This window comes from Schistocerca gregaria, chromosome 2 (assembly GCF_023897955.1).
Source record: "Schistocerca gregaria isolate iqSchGreg1 chromosome 2, iqSchGreg1.2, whole genome shotgun sequence".
NCBI classification, from domain to species: domain Eukaryota; kingdom Metazoa; phylum Arthropoda; class Insecta; order Orthoptera; family Acrididae; genus Schistocerca; species Schistocerca gregaria.
Genome location: NC_064921.1, coordinates 622,459,620 through 622,484,208, shown reverse-complemented (window position 1 = coordinate 622,484,208; position 24,589 = coordinate 622,459,620). Strand labels below are relative to the sequence as shown.

At 38.6% G+C, this 24,589-nt stretch overlaps 1 protein-coding gene across 6 annotated transcripts in view; it reads left to right on the top strand.

The window, feature by feature from the left end:
- LOC126334616 (protein Gawky) overlaps window positions 1-24,589 on the top strand; it is a 339,985-nt gene that overhangs the window by 290,066 nt on the left and 25,330 nt on the right. For all 6 annotated transcript variants that reach the window (XM_049997028.1, XM_049997031.1, XM_049997026.1 and 3 more), the window contains 2 exons: window positions 2,430-2,638; window positions 12,605-12,944. In XM_049997028.1, the coding sequence (XP_049852985.1) occupies window positions 2,430-2,638; window positions 12,605-12,944 (549 nt within the window). The remainder of the gene's footprint in view (window positions 1-2,429; window positions 2,639-12,604; window positions 12,945-24,589) is intronic.

The following is a 24,589-nucleotide window of genomic DNA, read 5'->3' as shown; positions in this document are numbered from 1 at the left end:
GAGACTTGGTGATATTAAAGTCATTATTGAAGTTTTTGGATTATGCGAAGATCTGGCCAGATCTGTACAGAATCCAGATCTTAATGCAGTTGGACAGTTGATGTTTTTAAAAGCAGCTCTTGCAAATATTAAGACTTCAGAAGCATTTGATAAGCTTTTAGAGAAAACCACAGATTATTTTAAGAACCTAAATCTGAACAATCCAGATTTCTCTCACCCAAGAAAAATTCAGTAACATTGAAGCACACAGAAACGTCTTCTCTTCCTGAGGAATTATTTCATGAACAGAGATTTAAGAAATTTGTTTTTGAAGGTTTTGATCTATTTTTGAATGAAATTGATCAAAGATTCTATGAAGAGGATCTAAAGAGACTAACTAGTTTTGAAGAGAGACTTGTTACATTCCTCCAAACAAATCCTTCATCTGCACAATATTTGGAAGAGAGACACAGGGCACATTGTAACTTGTACAACCTTCATGCACAGCTTGAAATGCTGTGAACCATAAAGATAATTGTACAATCATGAAATGTATCCACTATTTAAGACAACATACTGCTGAATGTGGTAGGTTTATAAAGAATAGTTTTAGAAAATCATTCGCCAGATTATTCTGATTATGATCTATCATTAGCATCCTCTGAGAGGTCATTTGCTGTCTTGTGATGACTTAAAACTTGCCTCAGATTTTTAACTATGACAGAGTCAAGACTGACCCAAATACTCCTTCATGTTCATCAAGAGAAGCCTATGAAATTCAGTTCTGTGTATGTCAGGAAAGAATTTTGTCATCCAGATGATGGGAAGGAAAACTTAGGTCCAGAAAAAGTGAAATCTTTGGAGTCCAAAAAGAAACTCTCCCATTTTTCAAAGAAATAACGTTTTTCTTTTTTTCCATTAAGATGCAATGCACGGTGTCTCTTTATAATAATAATAATAATAATAATAATAATATTATTATTATTACTTCTTTACTGTGGTCTACACTCAGTCTGCACTGTTCATAGGTGGCCACAGAGAAAGGTGTAAGTAATGTATCCCTAACTGTGTGATGCCTTTTGCAAAGTCAAAGGAACAAAATGGTTACTAAGAAGCATGACCTGTAAAATAGAACAAATATTTACAACATTTAATATTGATGGATTATTTTTGTCCATAGAACGACATAGCAGTATCTGCCTATCATCATCTCACACTATAAAGATACATATTTTGTCCATGGTTTTGTTGAAAGACGTATGAATCACTTTAGGTGATATCAGTGAATAGCTTTGCTTTGCCTCCCTCCTAAAACGTAGTTTGCTTTCCACTAGTAGTTTGTGTATGGTATAGTGTTGTTTTGCAAGAAAGTAAACACAGTTCTGATAAACGAAAGTAACCTGTTCTTGTTTGCAAAGGAGGATGTGGATTGAGAGATGAAAGGTAAATCAAAATTAATCAACGAATGAAGTGTTGATATCTCTATTTAATATCTGGACACATTTTTGATCTCAGAATGTGGCAGCAGTATAGACATGCGCTGCATGGGATCAAAATGTTACAATGTCAAAGAAATGTAGTCGAAATTGCAAGAGTAAGTTCAGGCAGATATGAAAGGAACGTATAGTATACAGTAAAAGAATCTCTTCATGCTGCCGTAATGGATACTGGAAAGCGTTACCGTCTGTACCTCCTAATCACTGAACTTACTTACTGATCAAAATATTCAGCGTGACATATGTTGTGTCAAAAGGACTGTGGGGAAACACTTCTCAGTCTGTGTGGAACATTTTATGCTTAATTGCACGCAATATTGTGATACATTGTTAATAATTCCTTAAAGAGTGGAAAATCCAGGATGGAATATAACTGTATTTTGAAAGTAAAGTTGCTACTCACCATATAGCGGAGATGCTGAGTCACAGATGGGCACAACAGAAAGACTGTCACAAATAAGCTTTCAGCCAGCAAGGCCTTTGCCAGAAACACACACACACACGCACACACACACACACGCACACACACACACACACACACACACACACACACACTCGCGCGCGCACGCACGCATCTATTTTTGACGAAGGCCTTGCTGGCTGAAAGCTTAGTGTTTTTGTTGTGCCCATCTTTGACTCAGCATCTCCGCTATATGGTGAGTAGCAACTTTCCTTTCATAATATTGTTAATTTCTTAAAGGTTTAGAAATGGATTTGTCATGGTGGAAGTTAATTGACTACCCATACATATTGCAACATGGGAACATGGGTTTTCTAAAGCACTTACGGAATGAGTTTTCAACTTTGTTTTATGCATAGGTTTATGTATAGAATTTATCTGTTGACTGTATATATTTAGACTTATTTTGTTTGTATTATATTCTCTGGTGGATTGGATACATCTCTTTAAAGTGTTTTTTTGTGTAAACAATAAGTGTTGTACTTTTGTAACAGGGTACTCCAATGAAAAGCATTGAGGATGATCCGAGTATCACACCAGGGTCCGTTGTGCGCTCTCCACTATCATTACCGGTAATAAAAGATGAAATTTTCACTGGAGGCAGCAAAACCTCTCCTACTGTCAGTTCATCAATGGATACACCTGTACCACCTCTTAGTCTTTCCTCATCTACGTGGACTTTTAATCCTGCTCCACCAACGAGGTACGGCATTTATTTTGATCCTTAATTATTTTTTTTAAAGTCATAGTTTTGAAATACTACAAATGCAGTTTTCTTATGATAGTATTGTGTACTATGAGAAGCCACGTAAGAAAATAATGTTTAGAGTAATCTTTGTAGCAGGTAACTTGTCCTAATGAGTTCTTTGTTTCAAAATCTGTTGTGGATGAAGAGTTTCTCCTCAGATGATATTTACTGCCTTCTCTGGAGAAACAGCTTGCATTATTGCAACCTTATGAAGATACTTTGTTGCTGAACAAGAAGTGAATTAATAATATAAATGGATAAAAATTTAAGTACAAGAAAATGTACTGAGCAGATATGTAGCAAGTCAGTATACTGGGTGATCAAAAAGTCAGTATAAATTTGAAAACTTAATAAACCACAGAATAGTGTAGATAGAGAGGTAAACATTGACACACATGCTTGGAATGACATGGGGTTTTATTTGATCTTGTGCTCAGCTGCCACTTTAGTCATGCTTGGCCTCCCAGGTCCTCAGACCTCAGTCCGTGCGATTATTGGCTTTGGGGTTACCTGAAGTCCCAAGTGTATCGTGATCGACCGCCATCTCTAGGGATGCTGAAAGACATCTGACGCCAATGCCTCAGCATAACTCTGGACATGCTTAACAGTGCTGTTCACAACATTATTCTTCGACTACAGCTACTTTTCAGGAATGATGGTGGGCGTATTGAGCATTTCCTGGGAAGAACATCATCTTTGCTTTGTCTTACTTTGTTGTGCTAATTATTGCTATTCTGATCAGATGAAGCACCATCTGTCGGACATTTTTTGAACTTTTGTAATTTTTTTTATCCCCCCCCCCAATAAAACCCCATGTCGTTCCAACCATGTGTGTCAATTTGTACCCCTCTATCTAAAAGTTCCGCGATTTATTCAGTTTTCAGATTTATACTGACTTTTTGATCACCCGGTACTTTGAAACGAAGTGCAAAAGGTGCTTTTCATCCTTAATGGGTGACCACAGGAGTGTAGTTTGGGTGTCCGTGTTGTCGTGTCTGTCCGTCTAGATGTGTGTGTGTATGTGTGTGTGTGTTTCCCATATTTTACTTATACTGATTGTTCGTTAGTTCTTAGATTTATTCACACTTTTTTTTTCTTTTTTTTTCCAAATGCAGCATCAATGTATCCTACAGTCATTTCTTGTTAGGTTTATCTGCAGTCTCTCTCATTGATTTTTATTTTGATTCTATTACATTTCTCATTGAACGTAATTATTTATAATAAGTGATCTGCATAATCTATGATTTACTCTAATTGCTTGATAAAATTAAAACCTTTTATGGCTGGTAGCGTACCCTGTACAAATCAGCTATTGTAGCATAATATTCAACATTATGTTCAGCATAATTAGTTGACCCTTGGCCATGAGGTTTCATTTTGCCACTCTGCCTTCACTAGGTGTCAAGAATATAAACTTTTATTATGGATGTGTCTCATTAAATAATATTTCATTGTATACGCATTATTTCATATTATTTGTGTATTCTTGGCCTATTCATATTTGTCTAGGATTCGTTTTCTCTAACTGAAGTTCTCTCTCTGTGGTAATTGCTACCACAAATTTGGCAACAGAAAGTTACTGTTTCAATAAATCGCTGTGCAGTGTGCTTATTGTACATGAGTGATATCCTGGGACACTCGTAAATGGCCCATGAAGTCACATTCTGATGGAGACATTAACATATTCTTTGTATTAAGATGAATATTATTATGCCTACATTACTCTGAATATTAAGCCTTAGTGTGGATATGCAGTCTGCAGCGAACATCTACTGTTGCAAGTTTTGGTGTGTGGTTTTCTTACCACAATGTGACTCTCTCTCTCTCTCTCTCTCTCTCTCTCTCTCTCTCTCACACACACACACACACACACACACACACACACACACACACACACACACACACACATATCTTCGAGTTGTTGCGGTGCTCAGTGATGTTCATAGTGTAAATAGTTCCAATATTTCAGCCTCTCCTTTCTTCCATTACTAACACCGTCCAAAATACGTCTGTGCATAGACTTTTCTTATTATAAAAATACGTCTTTCGTCGTACAGTCTGGCAGTAGTACTTAGTGTATTCACTGTTTCAAAGCATTCCCATACTTTCTGTTAACAAAGCTGTATGTTAACAAAGAAAAATACAAAAATCAGTTCCCAGTCATTGCATTTGTTTACAGTATAAACCTCATTAGCATGAACTCGTTCAAGACGAACTTCCTGTTAACATGAAAGAAATATTGGCCCTGGCAGGAATACATTAGCTCTTATGGGGAATTTTATTGGTCAACATGGATTTCGGTTAAAGCAAATTTTGAACTTTTTTCCAGCCTCCAGCGTATTTAAATTTTGTTGTAATGCAAACTTCTGATGTTCAGTATTTTTAATTACAAATTTTTTTCCGAAATGAATGCAAGAAATGTAATTACAAAGCTAACTTCCCACAGTTAACTTGTTTCTAAAGTACTGTAGGTCAGCAGCTGTGATTATAACCTCAAGAATAAGCTTGTGGGGTACATTTAAAAAAAAATCATTAATGCATTTAGAAATGTGTTTGATGCCGGTGTCCTTTTAGTCGTAGCCAAATTGTTAGACAGCACAAAAAACATGTCAAAGAGGAAACAGACGGCTCTAAATGTACAGGTAAAACGTAAGATTCTATATGAAGTGGACTGTTGTCAAAAGGTGAGATAGAGAGAGAAGAAAACGAATTGCAGAGCAGTTTGGAATTCCCAAATTCAATTTATCTACAATAATAAAGAATCGAGAAAAATCATTAATGCTGCCTCATCAGGCTCCGGGAACAAATATAAACGACAAGAACGAAGACATCAAAATGTTACTACTAGAATGGTTCTGTCGTGTGTGTATCTAACATACGTTTAAGTGGCCATATGATTCTGTCAAAAGCAAATTAGATTGCCAGAAATATAGGGATCAGAAACTTCAGTTCTGCTGGTTGGATATATCAGTTCCAAAATGAGACATTTGATGTTGTCTGTTCAAATTTCTAGTGAGGCGAATAAAGTTGAGGAAGGAAGTGCAAACAAGCTGTTGCTTGAATTCGACCGAGTGAGGGAAAAATATGTTCAGCATGGATGAAACTGAACTATTCTACAAACTTTTTCCAGATTGCAGCCAGGGAATAAAACGTGATAAATGTCCCGGTGGAGCAAACAGAAAATAACTTGTAATGGTTGCCTTTGTATGTAATGTGGATGACAGTAAAATGTTTTGCCTCTCGGTTTTCGGTAAGTCCAAGGAACCATGATGTTATAAAAACGTGCATATGATCACTTGGCTTTGCATCTACTCTCACCTTAAGAAAGCTCAGATCGACGGCACATCACTTCGCAAGTGGTGTCTCCATTTCAACAGTTTCATGTTTGCTTAAAACAGACATCTTCTTCTTACATGGACAGATGCACTGTCCATAATGTACGGGATCTGAACCTAATCAACATAAAGGTTCAGTTTTTTCCCACCAACTGTGACAAGCCGCCTTCAGCTCTTGAATCAAGGCATTATTTCTCCCAAAAAGAGCACTTATCACAAGCAAAATGTAAAAGCTGCCACCCATGCCGCTGAAAATAGTACTTCAAACACACATTGGAATCTGCTTGACGCAATAAAAGCCATCACAGTAGCCTGGAACCCCAAGTCGTTGCATCATGTGCAGAAGTGCTTTAACAGAGCATGAACACGACAGCACTTACAAGTTGGACGATACCATTTCAAGTAGTGAATGGATAGTTTTGTAAGATGTTGACAACTAAGGGATTAGTTTTGAGGAATTCATTAGTGCAGGCAATAGTGTTGCCATATATGCTTCTGTGGAATCTGATGCGCTAAAATCTGTGACCAAGGTGAAAGAAGAGACATCAGAAGAAAATGACAAGGAGGAGGAGAATACAGATACCATTCCACCTACCAGTCAGGAGATGCTTACAGCCTAGGCCAGTTTAGGATGATTAGCTTCAGGAAAGTTATAAAAAAATCCAGAAGTATGTGTATCAAGTCTGAGATTAGCACCTCTGATGACAAAGTTAAAACAATATGGAATATAGTTAAAAGGGAAACAGGGCAACCAAGGTCACAGGACAACAGTATTACTGTTAAGCACAATGAAAAGCTTATAAATGAAAAATCACAGGTTGAAAATATTTTTAATAATCATTTTATAAATGTAGTGGAAAATATAGGCACCAGCTGCTCACCAGATAGGGCAGAACTCTATATGAAAGAGGCATTCCCAGTGCAAACAAATGAAATTGAAATCCTACCCACCTCACCGTCTGAAATTAAGAAAATAATAAATTCACTCAAGAATAAAAACTCACATTGAACTGATGGTATCTCCAATAGAATACTAAAATCTTGTCCACACCGGATAAGTCGAGTTCTTAGCCACATATGTAATAGCTCATTGAATCAGGGAATATTTCCTGACAGATTGAAATATGCCATAGTTAAACCCTTGTATAAAAAAGGTGACAAGACAGACGTCAACAATTATCGTCCTATTTCACTTCTGACATCCTACTCAAAAGTGTTAATGTACTCAAGAGTAACTTTACACATTAGTGGGAATAACGTTTTAACAAAATGTCAGTTCGGTTTTCAGAAAGGTGTTTCAACAGATAGTGCTATACACGCTTTCACTGATCAAATTTTAAATGCTCTGGATAGTAGAACATCACCAATTGGGATTTTCTGTGAGCTCTCTAAGGCTTTTGATTGTATGGATCATGAAATCCTCTTAGATAAGCTGAAGTACTATGGAATGACTGGTTCACTACACAGATGGTTCACTTCATATTTAACTGGTAGAATGCAGAAGGTTGAAACAGTAAACCCACATAGTACACAAAGGGCAGCAGATTATTCAGACTGGGGATGTTTCAAGAATGGGGTACCACAGGGTTCTGTCTTGGGGCCTTTATTGTTTTTAATATATGTTAATGACTTGCCTAATTATATTCATGAAGATGCAAACTTGGTACTCTTTGCAGATGACACAAGTATTGTAATCAAGCCTAAAAAGCAAGAATCAGCTGAGGAAAATGGAAATAATGTTTTTCAAAGAGTTATTAGGTGGTTTTCCACAAATGGACTTTCATTGAACTTTGAAAAAACACTGTACATACAGTTCAGTACAGGGAAAGGCATAACACCGGAAATAAATATAGAGTGTGGGGGAAAATCTTTAGCTAAGCAGATTGTTCTAAATTTCTGGGTGTCTGTATTGATCAGAATTTAAACTGGAAGACACACATTGACAATCTACTGAAACGATTGAGCTCAGCTACCTGTGCTATTAGTGTCATTGCAAATTTTGGAGACAAGCACATCAGTAAGTTAGCTTACCATGCATATTTTCATTCGTTGCTTTCTTACGGAATCATCTTTTGGGGCAATTCATCACTAAAAAAGAAGGTATTTATTGCACAAAAACATGTTATCAGAATAATGTCTGGGGCTCATCCAAGATCATCTTGTAGACAATTATTTAAAGAATTAGGGATATTGCCAGTAGCTTCACTAAATATATACAGCCTAATGAAATTTGTTGTTAGTAACCCAGATCACTTCAGAATTAATAGCACAGTCCACAGCTACAGTACTAGGAGACAGGGTGACCTTCACTACCGTTCATTGAATTTGACATTGGCACAAAGAATTATACTGCCACAAAGATTTTTGGTCAATTACCAAACAATATCAAAAGTCTGACAGACAACCAATCGGCATTCAAAAGTAAGTTAAGGGAATTCCTGAATGACAACTCCTTCTACTCCATAGATGAATTTTTAGACATAGGCCAAAGAAATGCAGTAAGCATTAACAATTGTACCGTATATAAGACTAACAATGATTATTTGGGATAAATGAATCTTGTGTACTTTGACACGTTCCACATCATTACGAAAGAATCGTGTTCATGATCCATGGAACAAGTAATGTAACTAACAAACAAACATCTGACATCACTACCGGACTTACAGATATTATAGTTACAATTGGTTGTGAAATTACAAGATATATTGTGGGGAAGGTGAAACAAAGATTGTGCTGTGTTGGCAGAACACTTAGAAGAGATGCGACAAACCCAGTAAAGAGACAACCTACATTACGCTTGTCCATCCTCTTCTGGAGTTTTGCTGTGTGGTGTGGGATCCTTGCCAGGTGGGTTTGATGGGGGACATCGAGAGGGTGCAAAGAAGGGCAGCTTGTTTCGTGTTATCACGCAATAGGGGTGAGAGTCTCACTGATATGATACTCGAGCTGGGGTGACAGTCACTGAAACAAAGATGGTTTTCTGTGTGGTGAGCTCTATTTGTGAAATTTCAATTACCAACTTTCTCTTCCGAATGCGAAAATATTTTGTTGACACCCACCTACGTAGGGAGAAATGATCATCATAATAAAATAACAGAAATCATAGCTTGAATGGAAAGATTTAGGTGTTCCTGTTTCCCACGCACCATTCGAGAGTGGAATGGTAGAGTAATAGTATGAAAATGGTTCGATAAACCCTCTGCAGAGTAACCATGTTGACGTAGATGAGTTATTTTCGTTCCCATGAATATGAGTGGACAGTTCTTGAATTTCTTCCAAGAAATTAGTGTAGTTTGTCAGTACTTGTACTTTTAAGTCACTTATACTGTTATAAGTCTACAGCAATATAAAGTGACTGAGACTGTAGTGTATTACGCATAGCTGCACTACTGTTCATATATGCATATTAAAATCTGTATTTTTCACTTATATAAAGAAACTTCCACATGGGAAAAATATATTAAAAACAAAGATTCCAAGACTTACCAAGTGGGAAAGCGCCGGTAGACAGGCACAATAAATAAAACACACAAATGCACACATACAGAATTTCTAGCTTTCGCAACCGACGGTTGCTTCTTCAGGAAAGAGGGAAGGAGAGGGAAAGACGAAAGGATGTGGGTTTTAAGGGAGAGGGTAAGGAGTCATTCCAATACATGTGTATATGCGGATGGGTGTGTGTGTGTGTGTGTGTGTGTGTGTGTGTGTGTGTGTGTGTGTTTATACCTGTCCTTTTTTTCCCCCAAGGTAAGTCTTTCTGCTCCCGGGATTGGAATGACTCCTTCCCCTCTCCCTTAAAACCGACATCCTTTCGTCTTTCCCTCTCCTTCCCTCTTTCCTGAAGAAGCAACCGTCGGTTGCGAAAGCTAGAAATTCTGTGTGTGTGTGTGTGTGTGTGTGTGTGTGTGTGTGTGTGTGTGTGTGTGTGTGTGTGTGTTTTATTTACTGTGCCTTTTATTTATTGTGCCTGTCTACCGGCGCTTTCCCGCTTGGTAAGTCTTGGAATCTTTGTTTTTAATATATATTAAAAACAAAGATTCCAAGACTTACCAAGCGGGAAAACGCCGGCAGACAGGCACGAGAACAAAACACACACACACACAGAATTACTAGCTTTTGCAACCGATGGTTGCTTCTTCAGGAAGGAGAGGGAAAGACGAAAGGATGTGGGTTTTAAGGGAGAGGGTAAGGAGTCATTCCAATCCCGGGAGCGGAAAGACTTCCCTTAGGGGGGGAAAAAAGGACAGGTGTACACTCGCGCACACACACACACACACACACGCACACATATCCATCTGCACATACACAGACACAAGCAGACATATTTAGGCAAAGAGTAAGGGCAGAGATGTCAGTCGAGGCGGAAGTACAGAGGCAAAGAAGTTGTTGAAAGACAGGTGAGGTATGAGCGGCGGCAACTTGAAATTAGCAGAGGTTGAGGCCTGGCGGATATCGAGAAGAGAGGATATACTGAAGGGAGAGTTCCCATCTCTGGAGTTCGGATAGGTTGGTGTTGGTGGGAAGTATCTAGATAACTCGGACGTTGTAACACTGTGCCAAGATGTGCTGGCCGTGCACCGAGGCATGTTTAGCCACAGGGTGATCCTCATTACCAACAAACACTGTCTGCCTGTGTCCATTCATGCGAATGGACAGTTTGTTGCTAGTCATTCCCACATAGAAAGCGTCACAGTGCAGGCAGGTCAGTTGGTAAATCACGTGGGTGCTTTCACCCTTCCAACCCTTGCAACCGCCCCCGGTGTAAAACCTGTCCTATGCACCCTCCCACCAGCACCTACTCCAGTCCTGTAACCCGGAAGGTGTACACGATCAAAGGGAGAGCCACGTGTGAAAGCACCCACGTGATTTACCAACTGACCTGCCTGTCCATTCGCATGAATGGACACAGGCAGACAGTGTTTGATGGTAATGAGGATCACCCTGTGGCTAAACATGCCTTGGTGCACGGCCAGCACATCTTGGCACAGTGTTACACCGTCCGAGTTATCTGGATACTTCCCACCAACACCAACCTATCCGAACTCCGAAGATGGGAACTCGCCCTTGAGTATATCCTCTCTTCTCGATATCCGCCTTGCCTCAACCTCCGCTAATTTCAAGTTGCCGCCGCTCATACCTCACCTGTCTTTCAACAACTTCTTTGCCTCTGTACTTCCGCCTCGACTGACATCTCTGCCCTTACTCTTTGCCTTTAAATATGTCTGCTTGTGTCTGTGTATGTGCAGATGGATATGTGTGCGTGTGTGTGTGTGCGCGAGTGTACACCTGTCCTTTTTTCCCCCCTAAGGGAAGTCTTTCCGCTCCCGGGATTGTAATGACTCCTTACCCTCTCCCTTAAAACCCACATCCTTTCGTCTTTCCCTCTCCTTCCTGAAGAAGCAACCATCGGTTGCGAAAGCTAGTAATTCTGTGTTTGTGTTTGTGTGTTTTGTTCTCGTGCCTGTCTGCCGGCGTTTTCCCGCTTGGTATGTCTTGGAATCTTTGTTTTTAATATATTTTTCCCATGTGGAAGTTTCTTTCTATATATATATTAGCTTACTATGCCTACTTTCATTCACTGCTTTCGTATGGTATCATATTCTGGGGTAATTCATCGTGGAGTAGAAAAGTATTCATTGCTCAAAAATGTGTAATCAGAATAATTGCTGGAGCCTACCCACGGTCATCTTGCAGACATCTATTTAAGGATCTACGGATCCTCACAGTAACCTCAGAGTATATATATTCACTTATGAAATTTGTTGTTAACCATCCAGCCCAGTTGAAAAGTAATAGCAGTGTGCATAGCTATAACACCAGGAGAAAGGATGATCTTCACTATGCAGGGTTAAATCTGACTTTGGCACAGAAGGGGGTAAATTATGCTGCCACAAAAGTCTTTGGTCACCTACCAAACAGCATCAAAAGCCTGACAGATAGTCAACCAACATTTAAAAATAAATTAAAAGAATTTCTAGATGACAACTCCTTCTACTCATTGGCTGAATTTTTAGATATAAATTAAGGGAGGGAAAAAAACTAACTTAAGCATTGGTGTCATGCAATATTTTGTGTAATGTAATATCTTGTACAGACATCTTTCTTTAACCTGACACGTTCCACATCATTACGAAGTGTCGTATTCATGATCTACGCAACAAGTATTAATCTAATCTAATCTAATTTAATCTTTATGAGCTCTTCATTTTTCTTCGGATTTGTGTTAACAAAGTCATACTGTATTACATAAAAGATTATGTATTTATTTAATTTACACTTGATAAGGAAATGCAACTATGCAGACACATTGTGTGTGACTAGTTGTGGTGTCTTCTTATTTGTTTGGATGATAAACATAACCCATGTCATGTTCCACAAAAGCCCGACTGTTAAAGCACTATACAAATGCTTAGAAAATGAAATAAGTTGAATAAAATTAGTGTGCTAACTAGTAACCTAGTAAAAGGCAAATCTTCAACTAAAATACAGCTTCAAATTATAAACCCTAAAATTTAGTTTACTAATCACAATCATAGTTTTATTTCATAACCACTTTCACTTCATTACTGACGTCTTGTTACAGTTCCATGGGAAAATTGGGAGGTGGTGGTGGAGCAGGTGCTGGAAGTGGCAGCAAGGGTGGTTGGGGTGAACCACCTCCTTCTGGGGGCGTCGTTACTGGTGAGTTGTGGGGAGCCCCTTCTGGCGGAATGGCAGCAGCCAGCAAAGCACGAGGACCACCACCTGGCCTGGCAGGTACTGGTGCAGGCGTTGCTGTAGGAAAGAGCAATGGCTGGGGAGGCCTCAGTGGTTCTGTTGCCACAAATGCTGCTGGCACTGGTGGCACAGGACGCTCTTCTTGGGGCATTCAGACTCCTGCATGGGGCTCCACATGGTTGCTGCTCAGGAATCTCACACCACAGGTATAAAAAGTGCCTGTTTTGACACAGTATGGATATTCAGAAATTGATACTATTTGATAAATATTTTAATTAAATTATTTGGATTGCATAAAGTGTTTCAGAGGGTCTACAGTTACTTTTGGAGGAATTAAAAAGTAATATAAGAAAGCAATGTGGAGCCATGCTGCAGTACACACACACATACAGAGAGAGAGAGAGAGAGAGAGAGAGAGAGAGAGAGAGAGAGAGAGAGGGGGGGGGGGGGGGGGGGGTTATGATATGTGGCTTGATTGCAAAATAACGTGTATACTAGTGATGGAGAAACTGTGAAACTATTTGTGTGTGTGTGTGTGTGTGTTCATTTAAGGATGAACTGTTTGTAATTTCACTCGTTTCAAATCTACATTAAGCAATGTAATAACCATTGTCGCATAGTGATTGTTACACTTTGCATTCGGCACCAGTTGACTACATTTTGTAAAAAGGGTAAGCTCTTTTTGATTAATTCAGTTTTGATTTTTTAGAAAATTATATGAAAACAGTGGTAAGAGAAGGAGAAATCAGCACAAAACAATTTCATGCACTGCTGAAGTTGTGCAATTGAAAGCAATAACTCAGTTACACATTTTGATCCTCCACTTAAAAGTATTACATCTGCCAGATTGCTGTTCACTTTCCCATGAAATCTGTTCCAAATTGTTATAAACGTTCTTATTTATGGGGTACTCTACATTGCCTCTCCATAACATTGGAAGAACAGGACCTTTCACCACGTCACCAACATGTTTGCCAACAGTGGTCATCCCAAATAGTTCAGAACTAAGATTCGCCACTGAATGCAATGCAGTGCCGTTTGTCAACAGTCCATGCTTCCCTGTCTCAGCTTCACTCAAGATGCAACCATTTGCGTTTTAGTGTTAACAAAGCCTATACATGGGACAGTAATTCCCTAGTCAGGCTACTATTAGTCTTTGACCAATGGTGTGGGATGACACAGAATGTGTAGGGAATCCAGCACTCACAATTGTATGTCAAAATGTTGATCATAAGAGTGCTTACCTTCTCTCCTCCACTACACCCTCCGTCACCTCCCCCCACTCTGTTTCTTTCACAGTGATCACTCAAGATCTGATGCTGTTCACAACTTTTATTTATATTACTTAAAACACCAGCCCGGTACCTGGTACAAGTTGTGGCGCAAGAATTCCAAGTGCTGTCATAATCTACTCATTAAGAAGTATAATATTATGTGAAAAGTTTAACACAGTAACACAAGTATTTACAGTTAGAAACTCCAGCTAAAGATACTGTCATGCGTGATGTGTTCTTACGTGTGCATGTGTATCCTCTTTGAGGAAGGCTTTGGCCAAAAGCTAAATGTGTAACAAATTTTTTGTCATGCCTGTCTGGAAATCATTGTGTTGTCTTTACATTGAGTAGCAATCTATCCTTATAATATTTTGATTTAAAGTGATTGTAATTTTTCTCATAATACATCAGGACGTTCTAGTCACTTTCAACATGTTTTGCCTTAGAATCATGTTTAGGAAGAATGTACTTGAAGTGAACCGAATGGCACTTTTTCTAAGAAAACAAGAAATGTAAACATGGATGACTAGTAGAATACTATACACAATTAAGAAAGATGTATTCTTACTGCTGATGGGAGAAATAATTCATGACAAACTGAAATGAAATATCTGCTTAAGTGTTCATATACTGATATTAATCAAGAACAGTTTTGAAGAGGATTTTTAAACTTCTTTTAGAACATAAGTCTTTCATGGTTTTGCAGAAAGAAACATAAATTCTAGACCAAAATATGTACACTTTGTTATAAATTCTTAGAAATGACACAGTCTTTCTAGTTTGCCTCAATTGGAGAGCTTGTTTTGAAAGATTTTGAAGCGGTTTTCAAAAGTCTCCTGATTTTGAAAAATAGTAAAGATCTGATGTAACATAGGGATGCTGTGTGCTTGATTCTAGCTAATGTAGTGAAACGGGCAAAGAAATTAGTAAGCTGAAAGCCAGACTGAACACTACAGTGCTTTGCTACTTCTGGTGCTATGGAAATCTATTCAGGGTGAACGTTAATAAAACCAATAAACTACAGGGACAGATTCCTGACTGGAAAATGAGGAAAAAAGGTCCTCTGAACATGGGTCCAGTAACGCATTGTTACCATGGTAGATGGAGCTGATGATTGAAAGTTCCTCTGACCATGTGCATACCCTATGTGTTGCAGGCTGTGTGATTGATGCAGTGTACTGTAAGTGGCAGAATGATCCGGTATTCATGTCAGAAGAAACCGAGTTGGTGTTTGTGTTCAGCAAGCAGTTGGAAATGGTCAAGAGACAGGACGGCTATGCCAAAACAAGTACTTTCACAGACACCCACTTTACGCAATATTTCAACTCTCTGCATATTCGTCTTTCTGAAACAACCCATGTTCACACAAACACCCAAAAAGGGCTGTTGCGTGATGTGGTTGGTTTCTGCGAGAGTACATGTTTTCGTATAACTGTGCTGCCTCTTGACCATTTCCATCTGCTTGGCTGTACACAAACACCATTACGGCTTGTTATCAACATGTATTCCTGACCATTCTGCTGCTAACATTATGCTGTGTCAATCTCGCAGTCTGCAACATGCAAGGAACACATGGCATATGGTCAGAGGCATTTTCATTGTCACCAACACATACTGCAACAACAATGCATTTCTAGACCCATGTCCACAAGACCTTTTTCTCCCTTCAGTCAGGAATCTATCCTTGCAATTTGTCTGTCTTATTAATGTTACCCTGTGTATATCCTCTTGCTGTCTACTTATATGCAGGGTGGGGCAAGGTGGAGCCTTTGGGTTCTCATATAGATTGTAGTTCAACATTTGAAAATCATGTTAATGCTTAACCAACTGAACAATTTCATAATAATCAAAAAGTTTTCCACACATACATTTTTGAAAAGGCATAAATAAATGAAAGTCGGAGGATGTTGAACTCTTCAAATACAATTTACATTCCAGCAATCATACTTCAAATCCTTCAGTTCTACTGTTGTCATGGCATCTCTGTAGGAAGCTTCTTTGTGCTGACTTCCACCAGCTATCATTGTTTTGAAAGGTAATCAGTAAGTATAATTTCTTATGCATCCCAGAAACCATTGGCAGTAGTCTTTCCTGCAAATGAAATTAATTTCACCTGTTTTTGTAAATGGGTACTGTCTTCCATCTACTGCTTGGCTTGCAGTTGTAATTATGGTGTAAAGTAGTGGGCCCACATCTGATCCACAGTAAGAAATCAGCCCACAAAATCAGTTTCAGACCACAGATCAGTTTGATGGCTGTACAACATCCACCAATATAACTATAGCAGAGTTGATTGATATCAATTGTATCATAGCTCAGTGCAAGAATTTTTCACCTTGTCCTCGTTTATTCAGATTGTCCTTAAATGTTAGCACATAATATTATAAAGTTGCTTTTTAACATTGCCTCATCAGCTATGGGTCATTCCACGTCAAATTGTGCAGGTTATATCACCCACCAGGTCGGATTTTAATGGAACTTTGCACATTTGCTTATACTTATAACATAAGAACTTGTGCAAAATCTTTTCGCTCTCAGACAAAAACTTTTCTATGTCAAATTTTAAATGTAGTGGTATTCTGATAAGTGGGCTCTGCAAGAATGTCAGTGCAAAATGGCACTTATCTACGTAAATGCCCGAACTCGGGCTGTTATGATGCTTTTTATTTGGAATTTAAAGTTAAGCATGTACTAAACAGACATGTGATTATTTAAGCAGTAAAGTTACAAAGAACAATACAAAAACGTTTAACATGGGTCACTTTCCAGTTTCTGGAAAAAGTGCAGACACATTGAAAATTGCGTAGATCACATTTCTCCAACCTGGTGGGAACTTACTATTGGTCTTAAATAATTCCCAATACAGTTCACATTGTAATAAAATAAAATTATTAATGGTTTTCTACCAGTGGACACACAAATAAATCTGAAATCACAATACTTTTTGTGGTGGTGGAAAAAAAATAATTCTAAGATAGATCATTCATATCTGACACCTCCTGCTTCAGATTTTCAAGAAACTTTTTCTACTTGGTGCTTCCTTCACGGCAATAGTCAATGAAAAATTTCTCCGCATACTTCATGTAGTCTGAGGGCTTAAGGGGGAATTTTTTTTACAAATATAGATGTTGCAACTGGATTTTATTCGGATTGCACTGCTTCAGACAAAAATAATAATAATAACAATAATAATAATAATAGAAAGTATCTTGTTTTCAACACATCACTGTCATATTTCTCTAGATCTCACAGAAGGGGTGTATCTTTATTGGAAAAAAATTGATAATTGTTCTTGTAGCTCGGTACGGGATTTTGTTGAAGTTTCGAGAACATACCTTCACCGAGGAGTCAACAGTATATTGCTCCCTCCTACTTATATCTCGCAGAGAGACCATGAGAATAAAATCATAGAGATTAGAGCCCACCCAGAGGCATACCGACAATCTTTCTTTCCACTAACAATACGAGACTGGAATAGAAGGGAGAACCGATAGAGGTACTCAAGGTACCCTCTGCCACACACCGTCATGTGGCTTGTGTAGTATAGATGTAGATGTAGATTTATGGGAATATAGAAAATTAACTTAAGCTGCTGTTGTCCAAACGATGATTTTTAAATATGTGAAACACTTTTTGACAGCAGATAGAAGATTTATTTTTATTGAAACTCTGATATTTTTTATAAAAAGAAGAAAAAAGCAGCAGCACCCTGAGTTTTGATAGATGTTGGATGTTCATTTAATATATATCACATCATTGTTCAGATTATATTCTGTTAACTTCATATATTTTTCATTAAGGTAATACATTCAACCTAATGATGTTGATTTAGGTACACCAACAGCACAGGAAATGTTTTCCAAATACACAAAACAAGAGACTTCCTTCTCAGGCCAAAAGAATGACACTGCTGGTCCAGGGGGGTGGAGAAATAGTAGTTACAAGCCGCCTTCCGTGTCATCACATACAGCTGCTACAAAAGAATTTTGTTGAGAAAGAGTGCAAGAAGGAAGTCAGTACCAAGACTAAGTTATCTGTGCACCATTCAATCTTTCGAACAACATCAGGTTACCTTATCAACAAGGTTGAGGTTACGGATATGAAAGTAGCAGGGATGATTGCAATGTCAGAAGGGTGTCCACAATGAGGAAGTCAAAAGAAAACTGGGAATGAACTCTATAGATGTAGCAGTCAGGGCGAACAGGCTTAGATGGTGGGGTCACATTACATGCATGGGAGAAGCCAGGTTACCCAAGAGACTCATGGGTTCAGCAGTAGAGGGTAGGAGGAGTCGGGGCAGACCAAGGAGAAGGTACCTGGATTCGGTTAAGAATGATTTTGAAGTAATAGGTTTAACATCAGAAGAGGCACCAATGTTAGCACGGAATAGGGGATCATGGAGGAATTTTATAAAGGGGACTATGCTCCAGACTGAACAGTGAATGGCATAATCAGTCTTAAATGATGATGATGATGATGATGATGATGATAATGATGATGAGAGTGTATGTTCATTGTGGGGCATTTTCATTGAATGAAGAAATCAAGGAAGGCTTTTCAGAAGAAGTTACTCATCTAATCTCTAAAGAATAACAAGAAAGTGACTTGTTATGGTGAAAATTCCTCCTACGTGATATTGTGCAGGTTGTCAAAAATCTCTTCTTGAGGTTTTTTGCGTAGGAAATCTACAACGACTTTCTTTAAGAAGGGAAAAAAATATGTCAATATTAGCATAGCAGAAATTGTAAACATCAGATGCAGTTGTTGTTTGTGCATCATCCACTAGTTGAAGGGTAACTCTTCTCAGTGTATGTTTTGTAGTTCCTCCCAAACTGTCACACACAGATTTACAGTGGCTAGTAGCAAAAAAGAAATGCTCAGCCTCAGTAGAAAAATAGTTTTGGTGCTCCAACAAATTTTTAAAGCTTTTTCTATGTTAATGTTTGGATTCTTTCTGGATGCTGACTGTGTCTTTTGCTCCTGGTAACATTTGAGTATATTCATCATTTTGGTAGAAATCGGTGATAATCATGAACACTTCATCAGCAATAACTTTTCTCCATCTTGGTTTGATAAAATACCCATTTCTTTTTTTCATTTTCCTTGCTTGTCGAACCACATTCTCACTAACATTGAGTTCTGATATGTTTTCTTTTGACCAGGAGGGTGGAGCTAGAGTTAAACTTTGAATTTTTTCAGATACTGTTACTCTAGCCACTTTTTCTTTCGTTAACAATATCGTGGCATCAAAATCTTTGGCTTTCTTAACAATTTCATCATCAGATTTTTCTTCTCTACGGTCAGTGTGTTCAATACGGCAGTTTTGAACACTTTTTTAGTTCACAAATATTACAAATGTTGTGCACAGTGTTCGGCCTATCTTTACATATATTCTTTTAGCACTTAATGTTTTTAGACAAAAACAAGCAAACTGACCTCAAAAGATTTTTTTAAACTGTTTATGTTTTTGTGAAAGGATCACAAGAAGTTCCTTGATGACTTTCAGAAACTATTAAGTAATAACATCTGTGATGTTCACATATAGTAGCACTTTCTTGATCTTGTGGAAAGCTTATCTGGATCACAGCAATATTAAATTTTGTTAGTCGTCACTCAGCTCTTCTATTTTTTGTAAAGTTTTTACTGAGGTTTAGGTTGTCAAATGGTGTGGTGTTTTTTAGTAATTTTTCAACAGTGCAATAATTCACATTTTCCATTGGAATTAACTGAGCACCAATTCACGTAAAGCATATTTTATACAAATGGAATGATGCAATTTTTCTGTAACCAGAAATTGACACATTAATTTTTGTTAATTTTCTTTTTTATCTTTACTGCTTCAGTAACTGGATATCTGTTAACTATATGCCTTACTTAACTTCTGAATAAAATTCCAAGTCAGATGCTCCATGAACACCTGAGTTTTGGGCATTTATAAGTACCATTTTGACTGACATTCTTGCAGAGCCCAGTTATCAGAATATCACTACATTTAAAATTTGATATAAAATAAAGTTGTAGTCTGAGACCAAAAAAATTTTGCATAAGCTCTTACATTATAAGTTTAAGCAAATGTGCAAAGTTTTGTGTAAATCTGAAATAGAGGGTCACAAATCTTTGAATTGTTGCGCGCTTTGCCGTGGAATGGCTCCTGCTGCTTTTCTAATCTCTTGAAAGTTTGTTAAGTACACTGCATTTCCTGCCAGAGTATGCAGATTGTGAATTTTTAATTTAGTATCACCATACAAATAAATAATAACAGTAGTAGTAGTAATAATCCTTATTTGCCCATAATAACTTTACAGTCTTGGACATGATCATTCTTTGTACATTTAAAACAAAAGTAATCATCCCATAAATATAATTAATGTATACAAGTAGCACATTAAGCACTATTACATAAATATTTACCACCAATAATATACTACTCAGAAAACCAAACTTGTAACCTGGCCGTGGTGGCAGCACTGTCGTATTTGCGCCCAAGAAGCGGGGAGGTTAGCTGCAACAGCATACACTCCAGTACTCTTATGTGTGGAGTGCTTCAGTGCTCTATACGCCTGCACACCACTGAATGATGAGCCTGTTTAGAACAAGAACAGAAGCAGAACGTACAATATTTCTCACATCAGCTGCTAACTAAACTTCATTGGCAGTATCCATAAAACTACCATCCCCACTGATGTCGCTATTTTCTACTGGATTGGCTGTTCATTATTTGCTGTTTTGTTCAAATTATTATATTTTCAATTTAATCATCTGTCACTGATACCTCTCACTTTCTTGGCCTGATACACAGCCTTAAAAGTTATACAATGCCAAAACACTAAAAACTAATATCACAATTGCACACACTGTCTGACTGCATGGTACAGTGGTCAGCATTTTTAGCTACTAATGCCAAGGTTCTATGTTCAGACCCAGGCAACTACTTCAAATTTATTTGTTTTTGGTGGGAAAGGATGGAAGGAAATCTAGACAGCCCTGTGAGGGCAATAGAAAAGATATTTCCATATAAAAACAGCAAAATTGATGTACAGGCTTTATATTGAAAGGCTTGCACTGGACAATATGAAGCATGACTTGTATTTATCTGCAGCAAAATTGATTCTGAAACCAAACAACTAATATCTGGTGTTTCTTTACCACCCACCAGCCAGTCTTTGTATGTTGCAGATCCACATGCTGCAGAAACTGCTCTCCTCTATGCTTCACAAATTTTCTGCTCCCACCCCCATATGGCTTAGCCAGTATATTTAATTCATCAGAGCAGCAATAAAATGTCCAGATGTTTCAGACTCTTTCTAATGCCTCAGTGTATGAGCTCTCCAAGTGAATGAAAAATATACATTCATAATATAAACTGAAGGACGTTACAAGGCATGTTGATTTGATTGATGTTACTTTTTTCTTAATATAAACTTTCCTCCTGTTTCAAACAATGGAAAATCAGGACGGAACATAACAATATTCTGAGAAGGAAAGTTGCTACTCACCATATAGCTGAGATGCTGAGTCACAGATAGGCACAACAAAAAGATTTTTGAACTTAGTTTTCGGCCAGTGGGCTTTGTCAGCAATACACACACACACACACACACACACACACACACACACACACACACACACACACAAACTGCAGTCTCAACGAACTGAAACCACGCTGCAAGCAGCAGGACCAGTGCATGATGGGAGTAGTGACTGGGTGGGGGAAAAGAGGAGGCTGGGGTGGGGAGGGGGAGGGATAGTATGATGTGGATGGCAGACAGTGAAGTGCCGCAGGTTCGGCGGCGGGCAGGAGAGAGGTGGGGGGGGGGGGGGGGGGGTTGTGGAAAAGGAGAGAAATAGAGATAAATAAATAAAAGACTGGGTTTGGTGGTGGAATAGCGGATGTGTAGTGCTTGAATGGGAGCAAGGAAGGGGCTGGATGGGTGAGGACAGCGACTAATGTAGGTTGAGGATTGGTGTTTTACGGGAACATAGGATATATTGCAGGCAAAGTTCCCACCTGTGCTATTCAGAAAAGCTGCTGTTGGTGTGAAGGATCCATACAGCGCAGGCTGTGAAGCTTTCATTGAAACAAAGGATGTCATGTTGGGCGGTGTGCTCTGCCACAGGGTGGTCCACTTGTTTTGTTTGTCAGTGACCATTCATGCATGCACGCACAGTGAGACGTTGGAAGCTGGTTAGAGACTGGAAATATAAAGCATAGGAAATTTATTTTTGTACAATGGTGGAAGGATAATTATGGTCAGTGAAGGCTTCAGTGAGACCTTCTGTATATTTTGAGAGGGACTGCTCATCACTGCAGATGCAACAACCACGGCTAAGCTGTACGGAAGGGACATCTCGGTATGGAATGGGTGGCAGCTGTCAAAGTGGAGGTAATGCTGGTGGTTAGTAGGTTTGATATGGATGGAGGTACTGATCTAGCCATCTTCGGGGTTGGCGGTCAACATCTAAGAAGGTGGCTTGTTGGGTTGAGTAGGATGAGGTGAAGCAAATGGGGGAGAAGTTGAGGTTCTTGCTGGAGGAATATGGATATGGTGTCCTCACCTTCAATCCAGATAGCAAAGATGTCATCAGTTAATCTGAACAGGTGAGGTGTTTAGGATTCTGGGTGTTTAGGAAGGTTTCCTTTAGATGGTCCAAGATAAGTTGGTATAGGATGGTGCCATACGGTTGCCTGTAGCCGTACTCTGGATTTGTTTATAGGTTATGCCTTCAAAGGAGAAGTAATTGTGAGCGAGGATATAGTTGGTAATGACGACTAAGAAAGAGGTTTTTTGTTTGTATTCCATGGGGCATTGGGAAAGGTAGTGTTAAATAGTGGTAATGTCATGGGCATTAGCAATGTTAGTGTACATGGAGGTGGCATCAGTAGTGACGAGCAGGGCACTGTGTGGTAAAGGGACAGGAACTGCGGAGAGTCTGTGGAGGAAATGGTTGGTATCTTTTATATAGGAGGGTTTGTTCTGAGTAATAGGTTGAAGGTGTTGATCTATGAGAGCAGAGATTCTCTGGGGGGGGGGGGGGGGGGGGTAGATTTATGGTCTTTAGGAAGCATGTACAAGGTAGGAGTGCATTGAGTGTTAGGGGTAAGTAGAGAGATGGACTCCTGGCAGAGGTTCTGACATGGGCCTAAGGATTTGAATAATGACTGGAGATCCTGCTGGATTCCTGTTTGGAATTCATCATTATGATATCACATTTTGCTAGGTAAATAACATAAACACACTGGAATAATCTTGACCTGTTCATTGTAAATGTTAAGAATCTAGCGTGTTCTTTTCCTTACATTAAGCCTTATATGTTCGGTGGTCCTCAGCCGGCCTTTAGACAGTGTACACATTAGCGACCAGGTTGTGTCCCACCGGTGACATTCAGAATGAAACTTCTTGGCAGCTTAAAACTATGTGCCAGGCCGAGACTTGAACTCGTGACCTTTGCGTTTCGTTGGCAAGTGCTATACTGACTGAGCTACCCAAGCATGTTTCCGACCTGTCCTCACAGCTTCAGCTCCACCAGTACTTTGTCTCCCATCTTGCAAACCTCACAAGATCTCTCCTCATTCTTGTAGAATCTGTTTTTATGATAACTGTCACTGCATAATTTCATATCTTATTAGAGAAAGGAGAAGTTCTTTCATAATTGGTGAACAAAATTTACAAATATTGTAATGGTACATGTAAAGTTTTTTACTTGGTTTTGTTACTAAAATATATGTATACATAGACCATCTATTTTCAAAGTTTTCTAACACTAGGGAACTAAAGGGGCATATTTTCTTACAGCCTTTAAATATTATAACATTTAGAATGGTGACATTGAAAAGGAAATACCTCAGACGGATTTATAGAGAACTACTTTAAAAATCTTAGCAAAATGAGATTAGGTGATTCAGGGAAAAGTACATACAGGCATTTCCAAGTGGCCTTGTTTTCACCACATAGTCTTTTTAAAAAATGTTTTAATTAAAAGACTTATGCATAGTTCCTTGTAAGTGAAAACAGAATCTAGGTAAATGAGGTTACCTCAAGAATTTTCACTCTTCAATCTATTTTCCACAAGATGATCACCTGAGGGGTCGTTACTAGCTCTTGTCAATGAATCACCACCACTGCCAAGTACTGCAGAATTGAAAACAAAAGAAAAAAAAATTGTTGAAAAATATTGACAAATTTTAGTAGCTCAAGGGGGACAAATTAGTTTTGATGAAGACACACTAAGACACCATCAGAGATGACAACATTTTACATTCTGAGGAGTCTCAGGAGTGCAATAAACGCCCTTCTTCTTCAAACATAAATATTTGTAAAGCTTAAAAATACAAGAGTGTCTGTATGATGTATGGATATTATGAAAAGGAAAGTTGCTACTCACCATATAGCGAAGTTCCTTACTCGCAGATAGGCACAACAAAAAGACTGTCACAAATAAAGCTTTCGGCTATTGAGGCCTTCGTGAACAATAGATGACAGACACACAGTTGCCTGAAGCTGTGTGTTGATGAGGGCCTTAATGGCTGAAAGCTTTATTTGTGACAGTCTTTTTGTTGTGTTGTGCCTATCTGCGAC